A 15,405-nucleotide genomic window follows, 5' to 3' on the forward strand; every position below is an offset into this window, starting at 1 on the left:
TATATCCTTTTAAGAATATAAGGAGTATAAACTATATGAAGATTTCTAATGTAAGTTTGTGCGTGTATTTTAATGTTTGGCACTTAAACTGTCAAGTATTGCTTATTTAGAAATTCACTTATTTGGTATATCTGATTCCCTAATCATGCTACACTAATAAAGCTGTGAAATACAATAAAGTATTACCTTTTACCAATACCAAACTATTTAATACCTCCTTGCCCATATTTGTTCTGTTTCCTTAGCCTGAACCATCCTTACTGTCTCTCCCCACCTTGTTTCCCTTCCTTATCTTTTTCTGTCTTTCTTCTCCACAGAAGACCATAAGCCTGCTTGAAGGCAGAGACTAATTCCTCTCTGTAATCGTATAGTACCAAATACACAGTAGATGCTCAATGAATGTTCAGTTATTGTGCTGCATTATTGTGAACCAGTACTTAAGGTACATGTGGTCATCTGTTCACACTCCCGGAGAGAACATGTCATGCTAACGTTTTTCTTTATAGATTAAATATACAAGTTATTTTCTTATTGTATTGCTTGATAGACTGGTTTTTCCTTCACATGTGTTTTACTGGTTACCATTTTTTTTCTTTCTAGATGGATTAATTGCCTCTGAAGGAGCCATAAGTCCCGATTTCTTCAATGATTACCACCTTCAAAATGGAGATGTTGTTGGGCAGCATTCATTTCCTGGCAGGTAAAGTTTTACAAGAAAAATCTAATGTGTGGGATCTGTTGCTTTTGGAAAGCTAAAATTCTCTTCGCTCTCCATTTCTCTTCTTTTTCATTAAGAGGGGAAAAAACCCTCAATCTTTTCAAGGACTTGTTTGTTTGATTTTAAAGTAACTTACGAAGTCACATTTTCTGTATTTAAAAAACGGAGATCACAAGGCCAGACGCAGTGGCTCACGCCTGTAATCCCAGCACTTTGGGAGACCAAGACGGGCGGATCACGAGGTCAGGAAATCGAGACTTTCCTGGCCAACACGGTGAAACCTCGTCTCTACTAAAAGTACAAAAAATTAGCCGGGCATGGTGGCGGGCGCCTGTAGTCCCAGCTGCTCGGGGAGGCTGAGGCAGGAGAATGGCGTGAACCCAGGAGGCGGAGCTTGCAGTGAGCTGAGATGGCACCACTGCACTCCAGCCTGGGCGACAGAGCGAGACTCCGTCTCAAAAAGAAAAGGGAGATCACAGATCTAAAACAAAACATGCTCTTCAAGTTGGAAAATATAGATTGTCTGTTGACACAAACAATACTTTTGCCTAATTAACGAATGCAGATTGTTTCTGAGTGTTTTCCAAAGCCATTAAAATATAAAATGAGAACACAAGACATGTATTTTAACAATTACCAAAGATATAGCTGTTTTTAAAAAGTTGGTGCTTTTATTAAATTGAAGACTTTTCCTCCCTAGATGGCATTTGCATAAAATATTTAAGAGAAAAAAGAAATCAGGCCAGTATTGTTTTGCAATTATAATAAAGTTCCCCACAGCATATATCCAGCTTTATTACATAATGATATAACAGATTTTAAAAATCTTGCCAGAAAGTATAAATAATATTTTCCTCTTCATACCATTCCTAGAGGTGTAATATTTTAATTAAGGCTGACAGTTGACATTTCACATTAAGCTAGTCCAGTGAACAGATACAGTGTTATTTTCCCTTAAGCCTATTAATTTTTTCATTAAATTATTAAATTATTTTTTCTTCTGAAATTCTACTTTTCATTAGGATAAGCTATTTTCTATATGTAAGATATGTTCATGTATTTTTTTAAATGAACAATACAGTTGCAACCAATGTGTGATAACTCTTAATGATCACTTGTAATGCTATTTTAATCTAATACTAAATTATAATTTCAACCATTATCGATTATCCATTGTATATAATCTGTTTTACAAATACTCATTTATTTTAACTTGCACAGCAACATTTTAAAACAAGTATTATTATATCTGTTTTACTGATGAAGAAATCACAGCTCTAAAAATTCAAGGTTAACTGACCAATTCACACAAGTAGGATGATGGGGCAAAAATTTGAACTCAGGTATATATGTCACCAAAGTTTATGTTCTTTCCAGTATAACATGCTGTCTCATTTGGAGGAAACAAAACATAGTGTAGTGATTTTTAAGCTCTTTTGATCACAACCCACATTAAAAGAAATACCTTTCATATTGGAATTTAATGCATACATACATATTTGTTTACATACATGTATCTACCTATACATATATGTAAATGTTTTACATACATGTATCTACCTGTATATATGTGTAAAACAAAAATTGCTTAAAGTGGTACTCTACCTGTAATACACAATGATATTTTATTATATTCCATTTCCCGTTTTAAATGCAAATTGCAACCCACTAAATTGATTTTACAACTTGCTGATGGTCATGACCCAAAGTTTAAAAGCATGGTGGAAAATCATAGCAGTATTACATGAAATATAATAACCTTATGTGTAGTTCAGTGTTCTGTAGTGTAGTTTAAATAGTAGCCCTTTAAAAATTGTTTCATCTGTGTACTAGACTGTCATAGTAAGAAACACCTTGCCTTAGGAAATAAAAGCTAAACTTGGTTAAATACTAGAAAGCATATGGCTTTTGATTACTTTTGATGCTTCTGGCTTTATTAGCTATAATTATTTGAATAGAGGCTCTGTTTAATCATTATAAATACTGTATCAGGTGACAATTTACTGTACAAATGTTTTCTGAAACATAATTGGGAAAGGAGAAATGATTTAGATATGTGATCTTAATATTTATATTGAAAAATTTTGCTTATAGCATTTATAAGATTATTCTGCCATTTATGTTTTACTTTTAGCAAAACATTATTTTTGTATCTCCTGCAGATACTGTGAATCTAAAAAAAACCAACTGCTATAAATCATGCATTACTTATTTGAGAAAGACTTGCCTTTATTTTTTTATTTAATTATGTGACTTTTTAAAAACTAAACATTTTCACTAAAATATAGAAAACAATCCTTTTTTGCCCAATTCAGCAAAATCTCTAATTTCCAGTATTCGAAAATGCTTACTTTATAAAATAATAAAAGTTTTGAGAGAGATAAATGTATTCTACAAGTTATGTACTGGGTCCAAAGATTTCAGGATTTTATTCCTCCATTCTGTTAATAAGATTTTTTTTAATGACTTTGGGAAAATCCTTTTACCTTTGTACCTTTACTTTCTTTTTAAAAGTAAAAATGCTTAAGTAGCTTCTTTTACTTTACAAAAGACACAGCCCAGTAATGTTGACTTAAAAGATTAGTTAATAAAACTTACTATAGACTATTTTTCAAATCAAAAGAATGATACAATTTTTATAATTATTTTCATTTGAGAATTGTTTGCCCTTTAGAAAGAACTTTCCCTGAGAAAGTTAAGACTTTCATCTCTTGTCTTTTGTAATTGTTAAGGCCTTAAATCACATTTAACTATATCACTTTTTTCATATTTAGAACAAATAATTCACAATGAATTTCCTCAAATTTTGTGGTACGTAATAGAACAAACGAGAAGGGACCCTAAACTCTATCAGCAGAGCCACAGACGGATTACACAATATAGCCAAAGATTCATAGTTTTCTTTTTCTTACTCTATTTTACTGACTTACTTTGGAATCATTTGCTTTTTTGCTTTTATTCAATCATTTGTGGTTGGTTAAGATTCTCCTTTTAATAGGACCTCTAAGCTCTTTTGTAACAGTAACCATGGATCTGAAAGTGTGGCATTTTTTCAATTCAAGGATTTAAGTATTTTAAATCTTTACATAATTATTCACATATTTCAATATGATAATTTTGCTGCATAATGTGAAATTTTAAACTATGGCTACATTTCAGCTCCTGATATCCTATAGGTGAATTTAAATCTCATTAAATAATAGTCATTCAAAAATATTTTTGAAATTTTTCATTTTAACTGATTTTAAGCAAAATAGGAATCTTTTTCAAGAAATGCAAGTTAATTAAAGAGAAGTTGTTGAACTCCTATTCTTCATCTCTACTGTAAAGATGAGAATAAGCAGACTTAATGGACAACATGAAGAATTTGTGTTACCTGTGATAGAATAATAGCTTAATTGATCTTTACATATTGAAAAAGCTGATTCTCTAAGTATCTTAAAAAGAGGAAATGTTATCTATTTGGAGTTGTTGGGTGTTTTTCCTTTAAATCAGGGAAATGGTCCAGACGATTTATAAATTCTTTCCCTGTTTCTTCTTCATATGTCTTTGATAAATAAGCACTGTCAAGTTATCTGGAGAAAGAATAATACTTGATAAATGTATAAAAAGTGAACTTTTATCATTACCATTGTTTGTAATGATTTGAGTATAACAATATGTGGGATAAAACATGAAACAATATGACAGTGCCAAGTGGCATACTCTTCAGCCAGTTCTCATGGCTTTTCATTCTCTGTTTTCTTAATATTTCAGTTTGAGTGGATTCATGTAATAAATAATAAATTGCTAATTTGTATGATACAAGGGTTTTTTTAATTGTTTAAAGAAAAATTATTTCTTCATAAAATGACAATGTTCAGTAATGGGATGAATGTATTAAAATCTGAGAAACTAAGCCAGATTTAGAGAAGAATTTAAATAGTTCAAATTGGTGTTTTTCTTAAAATCCACATCGGGGGTCCTTCTTAATCTGAATATCTGCATTTTTGTAAGATAGCAAGGCAGTTTAATAGGCAACAGTGAAAACAGTTAAACTTATCTATCTCGTTCTATAAGAAGACTGGATGTTTGATAAAATAGATATTGGCAATTGGTCTGTGAATCCTGGGTTTTAGACATGTGTCACTATCAGTTTGAACCTCTTGGCGCCAGGATTTCCCAACATTTAGAGCTAATGCAAAATGCATTAGGGCTCTAAGGCATTAGCTATGGAGTTGCCAATCCCAGAGCATCAGATGTAAATCTTCCCCTCCCAAAATCTGAACTGGTATTAGAAAGTAAAGTGGAACTTGCTTTTGAAGCTAATTAAAAATAATAGGAGCAAGACTAGCTTTTTTTCCAGTTATGTATACCATGTATCTGCACCATACTTTTGGACCATTTTTTTATTATAACTTTTACTTTTCAAGACTAACAAGAACCGCATGTTAAGGGTATTTTTAAACTGCTTCCAGCTTTTACAAATCAGTTTTTGTTGCAGTAAAAATGGTTCATTTTTCTTTTATAGGAATCCAATTTTCATAAACTGGAAAAAAAATTGCAGACTGCTTAGGTTTCCTTGGGGCTTTGAAAAATATTTTTCAGAGAGCCTGGAGTTCTTCTTTGTGGTTGGCACAGTGATGTCATTTACTGACCATTTCAATGGTGTCAAAGACAAACTAGATGTGTGCATTATCTGAGCCATCTGACTCTTACACTTTCATTTTCTATGTATATGTTATAGCCTGCCTCTTTTTCTTTTCTTAGGGTACTTTAGTATTAACTTTTTTGTGCATTATATGTATTTTATATTACATATACATATGCCTTCTATTTTGGTCTCTTTTTTTTTTCAAATATTAAATCACAGTTGAATATTTGTTGTACTTTAAAAAATCATACTGAGGAGAACTAACAAATTATTTCTTTAAAATGTAAGAAATAATCTTTTTTTTTTTTTTTTTGAGACGGAGTCTCGCGCTGTGTTTACCCAAATTTTTAAATGTATGATTTTTTAATTCTAGAATTCGACATATAAAAAAATTAGACTTATTTGTTTAGCTGTAAGGCTGCCTTAATTATACTCAGCTATTTAGTTTACTGTTTTTTCCCTTGAGAAAGCAACCTCAAAATTACATATTCTCTGTCTAAAAGGCATTGTGCAGTGTTTACAGAACTACATATTCCTAGAACTATATATTATGAGTTTGTTTCAAAGCAGTTATTCAAAAGAGAAACTAAGTTGTCTATTTTACAGCCCTTAATTTGACCAAGCAAAAAATTCTTTTATATTGAGAGGAAAGTAAATATGCCTGCAAAATTCCTTCTTTGATAAGTCGTTTATCAATTTTTAATTAATAACCCAAACTCATTTGTTCTAATAACTTAAGTTCTAATGATCTTCCTTACTGTGGCCATAGCATAGCAATTAGATGGAAGGATCAAAAAAGTGAAAAGAACCTCTCAGAAGCACATTCTTTGATAGATATTGACACCAGCCATTTGTTCAGCATTGTAAGAACTAACCTAATTGCTAAAAACCTATAAAATCTTTTTAAAGTAATCATTGACTAAAATACTGCTTCATTTAGTGTGTTATTACTTTTTTTTTTTTACCAAAGATGATCATAGTTTTTCTATTATTTATGAATTTCTTATTACTTTTTCTCAGCAGAAAACTTGCTTCATGAAGCCTTTCAAAAAACTGACTTAGCGATTTTTCTAGACATGGTGGTTACAAAATAAAGCAGACAGATAACATTTTCACCTATCAATTGCCAAATAATTTCTAATGCTAACACCCACACATCAGAGCAAAACGGTACTCCTAAACACCTCTTGTAGGATTTAAGTTAATAAAACCTTTATGAAAGGCAAGATGATAAAGAACAAAAACCTTAAATCGTTTACTTCCTTTTATTCTATAACTTTATTTCTAAGAATTTGTCCTTATGAAATAATCAGAGATAAAAATAAAGACTGATAATTTATTGTGTGTCAAAGAAAATTGATAATTGAGGGTAGTGAAATAAACATTTTTACAACATTATTTTTGTGCCATGAGATTTTTGTCTACATATTAGATTATATTATTACACTGGTACTGTAAGTAAACTTTATATGTGAATGTCAACATAAGTCAAAATAGATACATTTAGCAATAAATATTCACCTTTCATAAACTTCTTGACTTTTTAAAGGATTTACCACAGTGAATTTTTAATTTTCCTCTTCCTTATTAAAAATGTTTTTTATAAAAATTTTATTCACATATGATGTTTTGATAGCATAAAATTGGATACATCACTGCCACATCTGTAATTCTAGTAACTGATAGTAGACAGTATGGTTAAGAATATTTGCTCAATCTATTTATATTGATTTTCATGTGTTAAAACATCATAACAGATTTGTTTACTTATTCTTAATATGTAAACATTTTAAGATGAGTCTATTATGAAACATAGTATTAAAAAGAACAAAAAGTCATTAAAGGCAAGGCACTGTCATATGTTTTATTTACACTTTGTTCTTGACATGCACATTTGTGTAGGTCCCTAATTGTTCTTAACTGGATTTAGGTTGGGATATTTGCAAGAGTTGCTTCTCAATGTAAATAGAATTTTAAGTCATGATTTAAACATACTCAGTAGAACCTCTTTATAGCAACAGTAGGGCTGGATAATAATACAGTGTCCTGTTTACTTTTAAAAGTTGCTCTGATTCAGGCATGGTATATGATTTGATCTAAAAATACTCAGATCTGTGCAAATTTTTGTAATAATTGTATTCAGTTTTCCAAATGACATTATTTTCAATATATGTAAGCATCTATTTCAAGCCAAGTAATAAATGACATAGGTAGGTAAAGCCAATAGAAATAATTTTAAGTTATTTCCACCTTCTTCAGTATTAATGAAGCAGAAGTGTACAGTAAAATTTTTCGAGTAAAACCATAAGAAATAGTATTATATGACAAGCAAAATTATTCCTAAGATAATGAAGTGGTCATTTTACTCTTAAACTTGTGGGATGGTAAAAACAGGAGAACAAGAGTGCAATAGTTACGTCACAGCATAGTTCTAATTAATGAGAAAAAAAGCAAATAAAAAATTTTTATACTACAAGAGTCTTGATCTCACATAATCTTTACATGAAATCCCTTTTTTCTTTCTGTATACTTTCATAGCAGCTGTCCCAATTACTTTTTTAATTAAGAAGGTGGAATACCTTAGGAGCCTTCTAAAAGATTCAAATAATAAAATGTTTAAGCCTTTTTACTCTTAAGTATATGAAGACTAATAACTTACATTTATCTTGCATTTAAATCTTCATGTATCTTATTTGATCATCAAAAAGTGTGTGAGGTTATAGGGCAAAGAGTAATATTGTCCCCATTTTCACAATGTGAAAATTAAAGTTCAGAGATTTTTAAGAAATAGCCTAAAACCAGGTAGCTAATAGTGAAGCCTTTAAGCTTGGTAAGAGTCAACCCTCTTACTATTACATCATTATTGCCTCCAGATGACAAGCAGATATATTAGTCTTATCAGTGAACTGTACTTTAGAAAGTTTGAAATAAATGTTATTAAAATTCAGAGTAAGATATGTAGGTTTTGTTGTGCAACACGACATACTGTTTACTTAGTTTGATTTAATACATTTGACATGGTTTACTGCAAATCGGTGATTCAGATTTGCTTGGAAGTGAGCTGCTAAGGGTTTATTAACACATTGAGTAATTAGTTCACTACCTTTAAATTATCTTAAATAGTTCACTAAATTCTCTACAGATTAATTCCAGTTGTATAAAAAATGGGAATGAAATAAGTGGGATATTCTCAGTCTAGAAGGGTAAATGTCTCTTTAAAAATCATTTATTCAGCTAATTAAGCAGTTTAAATTTTTGCATACGTGATAGTATTCTTTTTAAAATGCTCATAAATGAATCCTCATAGGCTTGTTGTATATTAGTCTGATTTCTCTTATTTGTTTAGACTTCTTAGAGAGACAACTTCTTTCTAGTATTGGAAAGGCAAGGAAATTCATTCTGCTACTTGGACACTAATGATTTGTATTTCCCAAGGAGAATTGGATTAGGTTTTATTAGTAAATTGGGCCTATAACCTTTAAGGGCAGATTTTATTAGATTATCACACATCGGCATTAGTAAATTGTAAACGTAACTGAAATATAGACATATGAGCCATAAATCAAGGCTTAGAATCCTGGAAACTTGGGAAGATGTTTTATCCTAGAGAAATTATAATCCTGAGTTGAAAAAATATTTCAAGTGATTAGCTTTCTTTTGGAAATTTAGAAACAAGAGAAGTTGGTGACAGAACTACCCTCTTCAAGTTAGTGTTCAATTTAAATCTGCTAATCTGAGCAAAAATTTTGAAGGCATGCACGTTAGCTGTATAGAAAGCCCAAAGATGCTCCCAAATAAAACCAAATGTATTGTCACTTTATTAGTGATGGCGGCAGTGGCCCATCTGGAGCAGCTGCTGCAGGGATGCCAGCTGCAGTTGGGGAGGCACAGCTGACACTGCGAGCTACACAGCTGTGAGGCTGGGAAGAGGCAGGAGCCCTGCCCCCTGCGCTCCTGGGTGCAGCTGCACCCACCCAGCTACAGCTTGAGACCAGGTCATCCCAGTGCTCCTGGGAGCCTGGGGAAGGCCCCCTGCCCCTGCAGTTTCGGAAGTGCCTGCTTCCGCTCCTTGGCCTCTCCCTGCTGCCGGCACCTACTCCAGTTTTGCAGCAAAGTTGAAGCCAAGCCCAGGCACTGTCATGATCTGGCTGGGTGTGCCTGCACTTGGAGCAGCCCTGACACACTAGCACCACTCCCCCGCCCTGCCCCGCACTGCCCCAGCCCCCTCTGAAGCTTTGGGCACCTACAAGCTCAGGGAGGGAGGCCAGGGGGTGCTGAAGGTGGCTCAGTATGGGCTGCCTGGGCGCAGTGGATGGCATGTTGATGGCAAGAGGCAGGCTCCTGGGGAAGGGGTGAGTCCCCAGTGAAACCCTACCTTCTAGTCAGGGATGGCCTGAGCCTGGGGACCAGGCTGCCGGTTCCAGGTGGAGTCTTCCACCCAAAGTGAGAACTTGTACTTTTTCTGGCCGTGTCTATGGCCAGCCATGAACAAATCAGCATGCACTTCCTCCCTTCTGAGCCTATAAAAACCCCAGGCTCAGCCAGACTCGTACAGATGTGGGGATTTCCTGCTTGCTCTAAGGAGCTACCCACTGCAGATCTCTTCTCTGCTGAGGGCTGGACACTCATCAGGCCGCCTGCAGAAAGGAGCTACAACTTTGGGTCTCCTGAGAGCTGTTCTGTCACTCAATGGAGCTCCTCTTCCCCTTTGCTTACCCTCCAGTTGTCCACTTACCTCATTCTTCCTGGATGTGAAACAAGAACTTGGGACCTGAATGGCAGGACTCAAAGAGCTGTAACAAATGGGGCTGAAACACATCCCCCCCACTCGCCATGTTGCGGGAAACGAGAAGGAGAGAAGAGCTGTGGCTCTTCCAAGAGCCCAGACCTAGGTGCTCCTGAGCCAGGGCTGTGACACCCTCTGTGGGGCTCTGTGGTTCCCGGTTTCTCTAGGCTTCTGGGCGCCTCTGTGTTCCCCTCATCCAGACGCAGTTGCTCAGAGCAGAAGCTGGGTGCAGTACATCTGGTCCATCTGCAGCCTTGCACGGAGCCAGCACCTGTACCAGTGCCTGGAGCTGCCCACCCTGCCGTAGCAGCCAGTCAGCCAGCATGCCTGCTGTGTGTGGTGACCAGGCCCTGCATTCGCTTACCCACATACCCCTTGCCGCTCCACACCTGGCTAACCCGTGACTGGTGTGGGATGCAGGTTGGTAGCGCAAGCTGAGCACATCCTACCTGGCCGAGTGGACAGAACGAGCCCAGCGGCCGCAAACAATGCTCAGGGAGAAGGTACTGCCCAGCCACAATGGTATCTGGGTGGCAAAGCAACACCCCAAGGATCCTGTGACACTAGGACTTTCACTTAGTAGAAGAAATTCAGCGTAATTGAGTCTATAAATTTAAAAAAACGTAACCTGAATATGACTGGAACCTTTGAAAATGTTAACATATCAATTATGGTGTAGCTTTCTACAAGAAAAGATGACACAGAAGCTAATCCAGTTGTATGTGGCAAGTTAATTATATCATTACCATTTAAAAGTGATTGTCTAGTGTTAAAGGTCATATACTTTTCACATGTATTAATTGCATTGTTGGCTTTACAGGTAGAAATTAGTTGTAAATTTAAATGGAAAGGAAGAAAGTCTTTAAGCAAAGATGACTGCTCTTATGACATATTTGTCCTAGGAAATGCTCTTATTTTAAAAAACAAAAATGATTTTTAAGGGAATATAATGCAAATTACCATCATAAAGGCTTACTCCTTCATATTATAATGAGAATAACAAAATTGTGTATAATTGGTTAATAAGCATCACTACCCCCTCCAAAAAAATAAGGGAGAGAAATACAGCATGTCATCTTTTATTTCCTTTAAATATGAATGTAATGATATTGAGCTTACTCCTTAACTCAAGGATATTTTCTAATTTAAGGTAGATTTAATCTAGCCTATTTTTGTCTTCATTGATTTAACAATGTAATTTAACTATTTATGAACAGTTGTTAGATTTCTTATATTAGAAATATTAAACTAGGTATTTTTTCTAAGGTATTTGTTTTTTAAGAAACAGCTAAAACCTAGGGCCAACCGTTTTCAAATGTAATTTTAAATGTAATATTAATTCCCATAATCTCCATATTGCCCATAGTCCTTACAGATGTGCTATTACAAATAGTTTACTCCTATGATATGAGCCATATGGGCTCTGTAAACTGATTTGCACTTATTCTGAATAGGAATTGTACAGATCGTAGATGAATTATTAAGTAAATTTATATTACCAAATAAATCTAAGAATAAAGTATTAAGCTGTTTTAAATGAGAAAGGAATGTGCAAATGAAGACCTACCTGCGTTAATAAGTTTAGTGGTTACCTTCTTGGTTTCAACCAAAAGAAATTAGTTTTTTGTTGTTGTATTTTTTAAAGGAGTGGGGGGCGTCTTTAAAACCGCTTACAGAAGTATCTAAGACAAAAACAAGGAAATATAATGTTATAAACTCAGCCAGTCCAAACCACTTGAACTGCTGTGACAGCTCATAAAACTGAGAGTAGTTTTTAACTGGGCTCTGTTTTACATTGCCAAAGTGAATTTTCCTTGCAGGAAGTAGCCAGAGGGTTTATTTAGTTTCCAGTCCATGGCTTTGATCTTTCTGTACTGTCACATCTCGAGTTACATAGCCCTTTTTCACTGCAGTAAATCTGCAGCAGTTAATGAGAATAAAATTTCCTCCTTCTTACTGATCACATGCTGTTGAATGCCAAACCACAGCCAACTGCATATTTGCAGAATTTCAGCTACAATGTATGAAAACAGCGCAATCAGTTTAATCTTGTTGTCTTTGCAATTTATTTTATTGGGCTTTCTTCCTTTTCAAGTGACCTACTTTATCCAGTCAAGTGGTTGCAGGCCAAACTTGGAAGAAAGATTTAAAATGCGAATAAACTAAGAGGAGAAGGTGTGCAGGAGGTGGGGCAGGGGAGGGCAAGTGGAAGTTCGTCTGCACTACCGTGAAGATTCCAAGACTCCATAAATTGAGTCTATTTCAATCCTTTTAAAAGACCAAGGCTTTTTTTCTTTTTTCTCAAATAAAATAAAATGGTTTGTTATTTCGTTATTTTGTATGTTTAGTTTCAACATAAGTTTGTACTTACTGGGTTTATTTAATGAGTCATAACATTATTTTTCCGGTTTTCGTTATAGAGAAGACACCACAGTACTTAAGGAAATTTAAGGGAATTTCAAGGATTTCAAAAAATTGAAGTTCCGCTTTATAAGAGCTCTTCTTAGAGTAAAAATAACGTTGTTGTTAACATACACTAAACCATCTTATCAAATGGGTCCTTACATACATAAAGGAAATATTATGAATATGTTAAATAAATCAATTGGAATTTCAAAATCACATTTAAGCAAGCTGAATTTTATACATTAATATGTGCATTCTCATAGTAAAGTGCATGAAGAATATTTATTTTCTTTTTTGTTACAATGAAATCTTTCAATTGAGACATTAATAATCTGATTCAGTTAATACAGGTTAAATATAATTTTTACTTACACCTCTTATCTTTTCTACTGCTTTGTTTTTGTGGTTGGCAACTGGAAGTTAGCAACTTCTTTGTCAAGAAATTCACCCTCAGGGGGCCATCTTGGGTGACAGTCATTGAATAAATACATTTTATTATATCTTTATATTTGGTCAAATTTACATATAGAAATATGAAATTTTATAAAATAAATTTAAAAAGGAAATCAGCTTATATTTTCCCAGAAGACTGAAGTCACAGTTACTGTTTTAGCCATCTAATTTCACAGAAAAAATTATTCCCATCCTCATAAAAATAAAAATGTTGAGATAGATCAAAAATACGTAATACTCATGTATTGATTTAGATGACTATTGTAAAAGCAGTAACTAAAAGTGTATTGAGAACTCAGAAGACTATTTTTGAATTGGGGACAGTAAAGTCAGATCTCCTGATAAAAAGAGGATCCACTTTTGGGGAAGTGCCTGTTGTTAGTTACCCCAATACAAGAGGAGGGTAAGAGGAGTGGTTTGAACATTTTAAAGGAAAGAGAGTGCAGCACTCACAGGGTATTTTCAAAAGGTATTAGGTACAATGCTGGAATGTTGAACTTTCAAAATGTAGCTTATATTCTTAGAATTGTTTTCAAATAGACCTATGTCTACTTAAATTGTAACATAATAGTTTGCATGTGAAAAAAAGATGAAGGTGAAAACAGAATTTTAGACTTTATCTGAGGGCCTGTTCTATGGTTTGCTTCTTTGTTTCTTTGCAACTTTAAATCTGCCCAAAATTCTAACCTTGAAAGTCCACAGAAAGTTTCTGCATGAAGATAGTTTTCTTCAGTTTTTGTTGTTCTTTAAAACACACACATACACACACACAAATCTTAAACAAGTGCAACTGCTCAAAAGAATGTGTTTTGGGGACATGAACAACCCAGTAAAGTTTTAAATGAAACTGCTAGAAAGGAGTAGAAACAATGCAGACTTCAGTGACATACACAATCTTTATTCTAATTGTGTTATTTTAAATGGTATTCTCTAAATCAGAGGTCCCCAACTCCCGGGCCAGTACCTGTCCATGGCCTGTTGGGAACTGGGCCACACAGCAGGAGGTGAGCAGCAGGCCAGCAAACCTTACTGCCTAAGCTCCACCTCCTGACACATCAGCAGCAGCCTTAGATTCTCACAGGAGCACAAACCCTGTTGTGAACTCTGCATGCGAGGGATCTAGGTTGCGTGCTCCTTATGAGGATCTAACTAATGCTTGATGATCTGAGGTAGAACAGTTTCATCCTAAAATTGTCTGTCCTCCCCCATCTATGGAAAAATTCTTCCACACAACCAGTACCTGGTGCCAAAAAGGTTGTGGGCTGATACTCTAAATGGTTTCAGATCTATGTACAATATGAGATAGATGGACCAATAATGATGATGGCAATTATTGAAATTAGTGAGTGCCAGGCAGTGTATGAATTGCTATTTATTACATCCCTTATCTAATTTACTCTTCACAACAGCTGAAGAAGGGAGACACTATTATTAAGAAAACTGAAGCGTGTAGGTTTAAAGCAACTTGCCCAAGGTTATCTTGCCACCACTCAATCAATAAACTATTACGGTTTGCCCACCTTTCTTCTGTTACAATGAAGGAAGTTTTTTCAAAATCCAGTCAACCCATTTTTATTCTAGACCCCATTCTTGTCTTTTCAAGGACTTTTTTTTGTCATCACTCTTTTCCCCTCTACTGGATAATTCCTGTCAGCGTACACAATCAGATATACATAAATCATAAATCAGCATAAACATAAATCAGAATCTACAAAGTTAAACTCTTTGGCCCCACATCATACTCCAACCACTGCCTGTTTCTCAATTCCCTTTATCCATAACTTCTCAAAAGACTTGCATGTGCTGTTCAACTTACCCAGTCTTGTCAGAATCACCAGTAGTCATCATATTGCCAAATCTAATGGACCATTCTCATCTTTACCTCTCAGCTGGTTTTGACACAGTTGACCAGGCCCCTGCTTTTTGAAACTCTCTTCTTTCAGCTCTCAAGATAGATACCCCATTTTTCTGATTTTCCTCCCAAGCCCTTTGTCATTCCTTCCCAGTGTTCTTTGCTGGCTATTCATTCTGTTTTCCATATTTAAATGCTGGTTACTTCAGGGCTATATCCCTGTTCTCTATCCATACCCTATTTGGGGGGACCCTCTTTTCTAACTGCACCCACCACACCTAGGATTACATCCAGATCGATGGCTTTAAGTACCATTTGTAAACTTATATTTTTAGCTTAGACTTGTCCTTTGAGCACCATCCTTATTCCTTATGCTATCCAATTGAATGTTTCGTAAAATTATCAAACTTAGCTTTTGATTTCTCACATATAAACAGGTTCCTCCCATAATCTTCTCATCTTAGTATATGTCACCACCATCCACCCAGTAGTTCAAGCTTTAAACTTTGGAATCTTCCTTATTATCTCCCTTTTCTTCATCAGTAGCCTCTCTCTCC

General features: G+C 34.7%; 1 protein-coding gene across 6 annotated transcripts in view; it reads left to right on the forward strand.

The window, feature by feature from the left end:
- KIFAP3 (kinesin associated protein 3) overlaps positions 1-15,405 on the forward strand; it is a 155,107-nt gene that overhangs the window by 120,523 nt on the left and 19,179 nt on the right. For all 6 annotated transcript variants that reach the window (XM_009193718.2, XM_009193698.2, XM_009193723.4 and 3 more), the window contains one exon: positions 601-700. In XM_009193718.2, coding sequence (XP_009191982.1) covers positions 601-700 — 100 coding nt within the window. The remainder of the gene's footprint in view (positions 1-600; positions 701-15,405) is intronic.

Source organism: Papio anubis, chromosome 1, assembly GCF_008728515.1.
Source record: "Papio anubis isolate 15944 chromosome 1, Panubis1.0, whole genome shotgun sequence".
NCBI lineage: Eukaryota > Metazoa > Chordata > Mammalia > Primates > Cercopithecidae > Papio > Papio anubis.